The sequence below is a fragment of the Syngnathus typhle genome, unplaced genomic scaffold, assembly GCF_033458585.1.
Source record: "Syngnathus typhle isolate RoL2023-S1 ecotype Sweden unplaced genomic scaffold, RoL_Styp_1.0 HiC_scaffold_39, whole genome shotgun sequence".
Taxonomy (NCBI): domain Eukaryota; kingdom Metazoa; phylum Chordata; class Actinopteri; order Syngnathiformes; family Syngnathidae; genus Syngnathus; species Syngnathus typhle.
In genome coordinates, this window is record NW_026871945.1 from 692,093 (window position 1) to 702,950 (window position 10,858).

Sequence of the window (10,858 nt, forward strand, 5' to 3'; positions counted from 1 at the left end):
ATTCAGGTCAACACACTCGTCCCGGTCACGTGACATGTTTCCCCAGTCGAGCCCGCAAAGCTAATATGTGGCGACAGGCTCACTAACCAGGCAATGAAGCATTCAAAACTGCTTCAACACATGGAGACCAAGCATCCTGCAATAAAAGACAAACCTTAATCACTTTGGGTGTCATTGTCTCCGATTACGTCTAGATGGGACCGGCTCGTTTCTGAGAAACAAACTCAGTGCTCCCACTAATTCAACGTAATGGTGAGTTTTATTTTTGTCATTTGTACTTGTTTTTATGTCAGTTGTATAATTTTATTTCATTGTATTTATATATTTATTATAAATGTATTATTTATTTATTTATATAAATGTATTATTTATTTATATAAATGCCGGTCCGCGAAAATATTTCTGACATGTAACCGGTCCGTGGCGCAAAAAAGGTTGGGGACCACTGGTGTAATGCATGCCTGATGTTTTTTCTCTAAATCATGGACACGGCCAGAGTCGTCTTGACCGTTCAGTACTTGATTATATCTTGTGTTTTGACTAAACGTTATATGTCGCCTAATGCGAGACGCCAGCTTTTCGATTACTACTGAACGCTCTGCACAGAGGGAAATATTTTGCCTAACAAAGAAAAGATACGGTTGGAAGCATTATTAAACTAAGAATATAATGACGTAAGCAAAGACATGGAGTATCAAAAGAACAAACAAACAAAAACATGAACAATGAACATGTGAACAAACTTTGCATAGTCAGGGAACATTAATAAATTGATGATGTCACAGCCAAAAGACGAGATGGAAGACAACAGCCCCCACACACACCGAATCGCCCATAATCAGCACCTAACCCCATGGAACCAGCTCTCACCGGACCAGCACCCACCCCCATTGAATCAAACTCTACTGCGAACTTGCCCCACCCCAAAGACTCATCACCCATCAAACTCGGCCCACACCAGCATGTGCAACTGAATATAAGCTTATTATTTATTATTTGTTATTACTCTTATTTATTGTTTGTGCCTTTTTGTTTATGATGTTTTTTACTTTTGCGCTATGCTTGCTGGCTCCGTTATTTATTGTGTTATCTGTTTATTTATTATTTATTCATCACTCTTACTATTGATTGTTTGAATTTTTGCCTTCTTGTTTTTATATTGTGTCGCGTATATGTATGTCTATCGTGTTATGTGTCTCGTCACCGTGGGATAGAGAAAAACGTAATTTCGGTCTCTTTGTGTGTTGTGACATGTGGAGAGATTGACAATAAAGCTGACTTTGACTTTGACTTTGACAAAGAACCTTGAACGTTGCTTTTTCTGAATGGAGACTTTCTGCTCTTGAAGGGCCCAGCGGTGTATTGTACTTTTCTGAAAACAGAGCTTTCTTAACAAGAATTGTGATTGAACTCAACCAACCTGTGTAAGTCTAATTTCTGCTTCAGTGTCTTAGCATTTTCCTAAATCTGAAGAAATCAAACAAGCACGCAGTGAGTAAATTGGGTAACAGGTGATTGGCAATGGCTTTTGCCGTGAGGCGCAGATAGCGCGCGCCCTAAATTGTGGACAAAATCCAACAAGTGCAATACTGACCTCAAAGCCAAGTTCAGGGAGGTGAGTGGAAAAACAGCGGAGCTTGGACAATTTTTGAGAAAACTCCCCCCCCACCTTCCCTGAGCTTTCCAGGATGTTCAAGCGGAACATGAGCCTTTTTGGCAGCACCTATCTGTGTGAAAAGCTCTTCTCCACAATGAACTTCAATAAGTCAAAGTTCAGGTCCCGACTTATAGATGAGCGCCTTAAAGCCATACTGAGGGTCTCAGTTGCCTCCTCCCTCAAGCCAAATGTGGCTCAGCTGTGTGAGAGGAAGCGCTGCCAAGTCTTTGACAGCAAGGATTAGGAGGAAGTAAATGAAGCCTATGTTCTGAAGAACTGTTCATGTTCTGCATGTTCTGACTTGTTAAGATTGAGAAGATTGGTTCAGTTGACCTTTTTGTTTTGAATACTTGAAGCCTTTTTTTTTGTGGGATACTTCATGCGGCCCAGCCTCACCCAGACTCTACCTCCAGCGGCCCCTAGGTAAGTTGAGTTTGAGACCCCTGGTCTAGACGAAGGCTTTTTTCAAACTTTAGACTTGAAAAAGGGGGTTGTCTTATAATCGGGGTCATCTTAAATTTGGGCCAATACGATACTTAAGTTAAGTCACTTGCACAAATGCACATGTAAACACGTGTATTTGTAGACACCTGTGAAGACATAATGGACATAATGTACATGCATGCACATGCAAACGGAGCAACAGGTGGCTACTTTCCTGCAGTCCAAGGGGATACAGCTGGACTGCGACAACATCGAAGCTTGCCACCCTCTGCCCAAGAGGAGCCTCGGAGACAAACCTGCTGTCATCATGCGGTTTGTCAACAAAAAACACAAGATTGCACTATTAAAACAAGGAAGTAAGCTGAGAGGAACCAACGTCTACATCAATGAGCACCTAACCAAGCACAACGCTGATATTGCCAAAAAAGCACGCTACCTGAGGAAGCAGAAAAAAATTCAACATACCTGGACTACAAACTGTAAAATATTTATCAAGCTCAATGGAACACCGGAGGAAGCAAAAGTGCTGATGGTAAGGAGTATGGAGGAGCTAGATAGATACCAATGATCATCATGCAGGACTGTAAGGTAAACTCTACTCACAACCATGGCACACATCGAAAGAAATCAAGCATCTACACCTGAAGACAACAGTAACATAACTCAGAGGATTAGTGAACACGACAAACTGGAACTCCAATCATTTCAATACACTGACCACAGTTCACTGGATATGGAACATGTTATAGACCCGGATAACAACTTCTTTAACTCAATCAACAATAACTGCAGTTATTATACTGATGAAGAATTTAATAGAATCAATACAGATAGCAGACTGTCTATTATACATATTAACAGTAGGAGTCTGTATGCCAACTTTACAAACATTAAGGATTATCTTCATCAGTTTACAGATCTATGTGGAAAAGACATTAAACGTCAGGGTGATACGGGATATGTCAATGGTAGTTAACAACATATTGGAATGCATAACAATTGAAATACTTAAGGAAAGAAAGAAAAATGTAATCATTCGCTGTATATATCGGACACCAGGTTCTAGCATTGAACTGTTCACAGAATGGATGGAGGAGGTGTTTTCAAAGGTCAGTTGCAAAACAATTTTCATCTCTGGAGACTTCAACATTGATTTACTCAATCCAAACAAGCACAAACTGACCGAACACTTTGTTAACACAATATATAGCATGAACTTGTATCCAAAAATCACTAGACCAACCAGAATAACTTCTCACTGTGCCACTCTTATTGATAATATATTCACAAATTACATTTTAAACAACACCATAAGTGGGTTATTAGTCAGCGACATCAGTGATCATTTGCCAGTTTTTATGGGTTTTGATGACAACTATAAAATTATCCAACTGGCCAGAAAACAGGAATACAGAAGAATTAAAACAGAAGAAACAATAAACGCATTTAAAAATGGTTTAATGTCACAAAATTGGGATATTATATGCAATAAAAATAATATTAACTGTGCATATGAGGAATTCTTAAAAATCTTCAAAAGGTTATATGACAAATACTGCCCTGTAAAAGTAAATAATAGGAAACTAAAGTATGTAAATCATCCCTGGATCACAAAGGGCTTACAAAATGCCTGTAAAGAGAAAAATACAATTTACAGAGAATTTATAAGACAAAGAACTAAAGAGGCAGAAAATAAATATAAACAATATAAGAATAAACTAACTAATATTAAAAGAGCTGCTAGAAAAGAATACTATAGTAAAATATTAAATGATAATAAAAACAACACCAAAGAAATATGGAATATAATGAATACTGTAATAAAAAATGGCTCTAAAAAAATTGATTATCCTAAATATTTTATTATCAGGAATACTGAGAAGAAGTGGCTGAAAACCTCAATACATTCTTTGTAAATACGGGACCTGATCTGGCCAAACAAATCCCAGATTCAGTAACAACTGAGGAGCAATGTAATAGTTTAATAGATAGGAATCTGAGCTCAATGTTCCTCAAAGCAGCGGATGAGAAAGAAATCATAAAGATAGTTTCCCAATGCACAAACAAGACATCCAAAGACTGTGATGACATTGACATGATTGCCGTAAAACGAGTGATTGAGGGGATCTCTAAACCATTAACATACATCTGTAACCTATCCTTTCAGACCGGTATATTTCCAGATAAAACGAAAATAGCAAAAATCATACCTTTGTATAAAACCGGGGACAAACACCACTTCACAAACTACATACCTGTATCATTACTATCACAATTTTCTAAAATACTGGAAAAACTTTTCAATAACCGACTGGACAAATTTATAGATAAATATAAAGTACTCACTGAAAGTCAATATGGATTTAGATCCAACAGAGCAACGTCACTGGCACTAATTGACTCAGTGGAGGAAATTACTAACGCAATAGACCTAAAACAATATACAGTTGGGATATTCATTGATCTAAAAAAGGCATTTGACACAATAAATCATGAAATATTCTTCAATAAATTACATCGGTATGGCATCAGGGGGAAACCATAGAATTGATCAAGAGCTATTTAACAAAAAGGAAGCAGTTTGTGAAGTTGGGTGACACTTGTTCAACGTGTTTGGACATTAGTTGTGGCGTCTCTCAGGGGTCAGTGTTGGGCCCTAAACTTTTTATATTATATATAAATGATATATGCAAGGTATCATATATTTTGAAGATGGTTTTGTTTGCGGATGACACAAATATTTTTTGTTCTGGTAGTGATTTACACACCTTAACAACACTAATAAATAATGAATTAAGCAAATTAAAGGTATGGCTGGACAGCAATAAATTATCCTTAAACCTAAGCAAAACAAGAGTAATACTTTTTGGTAATCACAGAACTAATTTGAAAATAGAGATAAAGATGGATGGGGTTATTATTGAAAGAGTGAATGAGATTAAATTTTTAGGGGTGATAATAGATGATAAGATCAGTTGGAAATCACAAGTTAAACATGTACAATAGGGGTGTAACGATTCATCGATACACATCGAAAAACATTCTGTATTTCAATATGTGGAGTTAAGTTATGGAATACTTTGGTGAAACGCTCAGGGAATGTTCAAACATCTATCAGTTTAAAAAAAGATATAAAGAAGAAATTGTTTTTACAAGGTACAGAAATGAGGTGTATGAGTATCATGGGGTGCTTAGTAATTATTGATTTACGTTTCTTTGTTGGTTTAGTTTGTCTGTTTGTCATTGTTTTGTTCAGGCTGGTTTTATTTTTTTGTTTTTATTTTGTTTATTTCTACCATTCAGGTATTTTTGTGTTGTATTTGAGGTATGTATGTATGTTAAGTGTCTGTGTGTGAAATATACGTATGTATTAATAGTGTGTAGGTACATGTTAAGTGTCTAGCGAGCAGCAGGTGGGAGATAATTTAGTAATTTAGTATTTTGTTGGAATAACTGAGGCAAAATGATTTATGGCTGGGTATTTAGAGATTATTAAATAGGGGGTGGGATTAAATAAATTATACTTCTTCCTACTCCTTTTCAGACATGTGAATGTGACTTATGGTTCTTTTGCGGTTATATCTTTATTGCTACGCTTGTAGTTTGTGTGCATGTATATGTTATATATGTTATGTATAAACATACACATGTATATGTATATTTGTATATGTATATATGTATATGTATGTATGTAGGTATGTCTGTAGGTGTATATATGTATATGCATGTATTTTGTCATGTCTTTTTATTGTGTACAGTAAGCTTATTCTTTTTTCACATGTTTGAAATAAATAAACGAAACGAAACGAAACTTGTTTGATAGTGTTGTTTAATATTAATAAGACAAATATCCATGTCGGAATAAAAAACAAGTAAACATTTAAAACTCATTTGTTGTTGGTTTAATGGAATTCAGCTGTTCAGCCCACAAAACACAATGTCTACATTTAGGGTAGATACTTTTGTACATAGTTTAACACAGTTAAGTAAATGTCCCGTGGGACTCTGATGGTCTGGTTACATCAATGGTGGGCCTGAGGTCAGCCATATTCTGCTCTCACAAGGGACAATGAACAAGTGGAATAATCACTCCAGAACGGGTCGCATCTTGCTCACTGGCAGTATTAAAGTCAAGATCCTCAGTTTCCTATATTAAAAAAAAACTGATTAAAAAAGTCCTACCTCGAAGAGATCAAGATCCCTCTGCAGACGTAGAAGAAACATGCTGGGAACAGAACAGGTGGATGCTGTCAGAAAGGTCTAGGAGACCTTCATCTTCAACGCTGTGGGGAACCTCATAGTACTATCTATCTATCTATCTATCTATCTATCTATCTATCTATCTATCTATCTATCTATCTATCTATCTATCTATCTATCTATCTATCTATCTATCTATCTATCTATCTATCTATCTATCTATCCACACGCTCATGCATATGTATAGCACAACGTCCTGAGCACGACGTTAAACTGCTACCAAAGACTGGCTCTCGGCAGGAAGCGCGGAGGAAACCCTCAGAGGTTCAACGGGCCGATTGGCGACACCAGCAAGCTTTGTGGAGCGCTGCGGGCTGGATGCATCACCTCGTAATGTATTCAGGCCATCCAGTGCACCCGGCTCCATCTCCAGCCATCTTGACTCTGTCTTTCCACTGGATACAAGTGGACTCAGGCGAGAGAGTGAGGTTGACACTGCGCAACCCACCCTCACTTAAAGTCATGACTTCACACACACACGCACACACAAACACGCACACACACTCCCCGCAATTGAGGCTATGTCATCGTCAGGCATAGGGACAGACAGGATGTCAGGGTCACTAAGGGAGTGTGTGGTGCAGAGTGCTGGACTGACCACACGCTCCTGGTATCAAAGCTGAACATCAAGATTCACCCTCCTAGGAGGCTTCAAGGTTCCAAAGCATTTGAATGTCTCCAGGCTCGCCAACACCTTTGTGAAGCAATCCCTGGATGAAAAGCTCGCCAGTAAACTGCAAGACCTGAAACCTTCAGGGAATGTGGAGTTGGACTGGATTCAAGCAGGGCTGTGTTCTGGCACCCACTCTGTTCAGCATGATGTTCTCAGCCATGCTGACAGACACATACCGTTTTAGGGACATGGGAATAGACCTGCGCTACCGCACCGATGGCAAGCTGTTCAACCTACGGAGACTACAGGCTAAAACAAGAGTGCAGATGACCACAGTCTGCGACTTCCTCTTTGCGGACGACTGCGCACTCAATGCATCCAGCCAGATGGAAATGCAACTGAGCATGGACATCTTTGCCACAGCATGCTCTGACTTTGGCCTCACCAAGTTCGTCTACCTAGGTAGCACCCTGTCCCGTATGGCCAATATAGATGAGGAAATCATGCACAGGGTGGCACATGGAAGTGCAGCCTTGGGCAGACTCCGCAGCTCTGTCTGGGAACGTAGAAGGCTCTGCCTGCAGACCAAACTCAAGGTCTACAGTGCTGTTGTCCTCCCCTCCCTGCTCTATGCCTGTGAGACATGGACCGTCTACAGCCGACATGCAAAGCAGCTCAATGGCTTCCACATGAGATGCCTCAGGAAGCTACTGAACATCAGATGGCAGGACAAGATCCCAGACACTGAGGTCCTCCACAGGGCAGAGATGGAAAGCATCTATGCCACCCTCAAGCGCTCCCAGCTGCGATGGGCTATTCGTGTCTGCCGCATGCTAGACGAACGCCTTCCAAAAAGGCTTCTGTACGGCGAACTACACTTTGGCAAGCACTCTCGTGGCGGCCAGCGGAAGCGGTACAAGGACACCCTAAAGGCCAGTCTCAAAAGCTGCGGTCTAGACCCAGAGACCTGGGAGGCCAATGCCCAACACCGACCAAACTGGCGCACTGCAGTCAAGCACGGCGTTGCAGACTTTGAAAAGCGACGCATCCATGAAGCGGAACGGAAACGACAGCTTCGCAAAACAAAAGACAGTTCTTCTCTCCCACCCAACCAGCCCTCAACCCTAACCTGCCCCCACTGCAACCGGTCATTCCATGCAGGGATTGGCCTCATCAGCCATCTCTGCACACATAAGACACTGTGAAGTCACATGGTCATCTTCGAAAGCGAAGAACGAACATGATGATAGACACACACGCACGCACACACACACATGCACGCACTTACGCGCGCGCACGCACACACACACATACACACACACACACACACACAAGATTAATTATGAAATAAGGAATGATCTAGGTACCAAAGGTTATTTTCTCGTCTTTGGTATGTGTGATAACAAAGAAAGTGAATAAACATTTGGTGAGCATGTGTCCGTGGGAGTACGGTTGGGCGGAACAGTAAACTGAGGTAAACTTGAAAATATTAATAAGAAATCCTCGTCTCAATCTGCCAGGTGACTTTGACCAAAATATGTATCTTGTAAAAGGGCATGCTGGTTTATTTTTCAACCCAAATTATCAATGCAATCCAGGTAAAATGACATCAAAGATGATTAAATAATTAAAAAAAAGTAGCATGAGAGCTTTTATAAAATCATATAGTCTGCATTTCTTTTGCATTATTTGGAATCACAGTTGAGATGGAGTCTGCTGTAGATGAATTTGAGCAAGAATCGGGATACCCAGGAGCCAGCCAATCACAGAGAAATTCAGATTTTTTTTACCTGTAATGGCCTGCATGTTCATTTATGGTTTGTCAAAACTGGCTAGGAAAAAAAAATTAAATTAATGAGGAACGAAATGTGCCTTTTATTTTGTCCTGGAGCAGAAATGTTCATTGCCTATGCCTGTAAATTTACAGAACTGAGCCTAGTAAGAAAAAAAATAAAAATCAAATTACTTTTTAATCGTGAGATCCATGCATAGAGCAGGTGTCACACCAATTGTGGAAATGATGGACGTTATTGCAGTGGGTGTCGATTTATCGTGCAGATATATAATTGCATTCAACCTCTAACGAGAGCAGTAAGATGCTTAGCACATTCCAACCCAACTACGAAAGCCCCACAGACACAGGCACCAAGTTACTATGAGTGGCCAAGCACAGAAAACGCGGGGAGCACAAGAACCCGATCTTGTGCTGCCACTAGAGTGAAAGCCACGCAGGAACCACTGAAGAAAACACCTTCACCACCCTGTAGTTTGTGTCATGTAAAATCTTCATTCGTCATAAATCAGTAGCAAAAACAATGTCAAATACAGCAACAATAAACTGACGACTGAATTTCCCACTGTCTGAAACTTGGTCCAAAGTGTTTCAACTTGCCCAAGAATGTGGGCATGTATTTTTGTATGCTGGAATACCACTGAGAAATGGGTGTGTATGATCTGCCTTCACACCGAAACATCGTTGTTCCTTTCATCTGTGATGTTTCTCATGAGTATACAAAACTTGACCCTCAATATTTTTCTTTAAAAAAGCCAGTATCTTTAACATAAAACCCCTAACCATCAGTTCTGATAGAAGAAGAAAAAGCCTTCTCAGTGGCCTAGTGGTATAGTGTCCGCCCTGAGACTGGAAGGTTGTGGGTTCAAACCCCAGCCGGGTCATACCAAAGACTATGAAAATGGGACCCATTGCCTCCCTGCTTGGCACTCAGCATTAAGGGTTGGAATTGGGGGGTTAGATCACCAAATGATTCCTGAGCGTGGCACCGCTGCTGCTCACTGCTCCCCTTTCCCCCAGGGGATGGATCAAATTCACACGGGGATGGGTTAAATGCAGAAGACACCCAGATGTGTGTGTGACGATCATTGGGACTTTAACTTTTTAACTTTAAAAATAAAGGGATCAAATGCCTCTATTACTTCATCTGCCATGAAGGAATCGAACAAAACACGCACAAACATGCTGCAAAAAGAATGCTCTGACTGGCCCCAAACAGAAAAAGAAAACTCTGATAAGATCTACCAGAACCAGTGCCAGTGCAGTACATGTTAATCTGATATGACCACTTTTCTGATGATGCGTGTTCTAACATGTTACTTGTTCCAGACCGGGAGTCAGAATGAAGTTACTTATCCAAGTCACTGTGTGTTATCAACATTGTCATTTTTAGGAATAAAATGATCAAGTCCTTAAAAAGCGAGAAACATAATTACAAAATGTTGTATTATTTACACTATTCACCTGATTTGGATACATACCACCAGATTAAAGCTGAACATCTTCAATTGAAGTGCATCTTGTTCGTTTCATTTCAAATCCACTGTGATGTTTTGAGCCAATTAAATGGGAATATTGCAGATATCCTAATATGTATGGTCCTATTTGTATGTATGAATACTGTCCACAATGCTAATGCATGCTAAAGGGTTCACGAACTTTCAAGCTGCATTCTGAAAAAAATGGATAAGAATGAACTTGCCTGTGCTGTTTGTTTTCTAGCTATTTTGCAACACAGGAATGTAGCCAGCTCTTAACTCTTATCAGTCTGATAAACTTCTTGGCTGTATTCAGTCTCTGAGTAGGTTGCTTGACCTGCATTTGAACTGCATTTTAGCTAAAATGCTAATTCCTCACCAAAAACCGGAGTGGAGTTTTCTTCCATTTACTCATCTTGAAGCATTCCTGCTCACTCCTCGCTAAACTGCTCAATCCAAGAAAACAACAGGGTCTTTACTTGGTGATGTCAGCCCTGCACTGTCCTCGCAGACTAAAGTCTGGGGCATACGGCAAACTTTTACTACTTTTCAGGTACTTGTTTACAAGTTCTGTAGTTATTGCAACACACATTCGCACTCTGCTTGATAAGCAA

The 10,858-nt window shown here is 40.0% G+C and overlaps 1 protein-coding gene across 1 annotated transcript; it reads left to right on the forward strand.

The window, feature by feature from the left end:
* Nucleotides 1-1,587: 1,587 nt before the first annotated feature.
* LOC133147269 (uncharacterized) lies at nt 1,588-10,279 on the forward strand. Its single transcript, XM_061271253.1, has 2 exons — nt 1,588-2,080; nt 2,322-10,279. Exon 2 carries the CDS (start codon nt 2,905-2,907, stop codon nt 4,015-4,017), a length of 1,113 nt encoding a protein of 370 aa, XP_061127237.1. The 5' UTR covers nt 1,588-2,080; nt 2,322-2,904; the 3' UTR covers nt 4,018-10,279.
* The last annotated feature ends 579 nt before the right edge of the window (nt 10,280-10,858 follow it).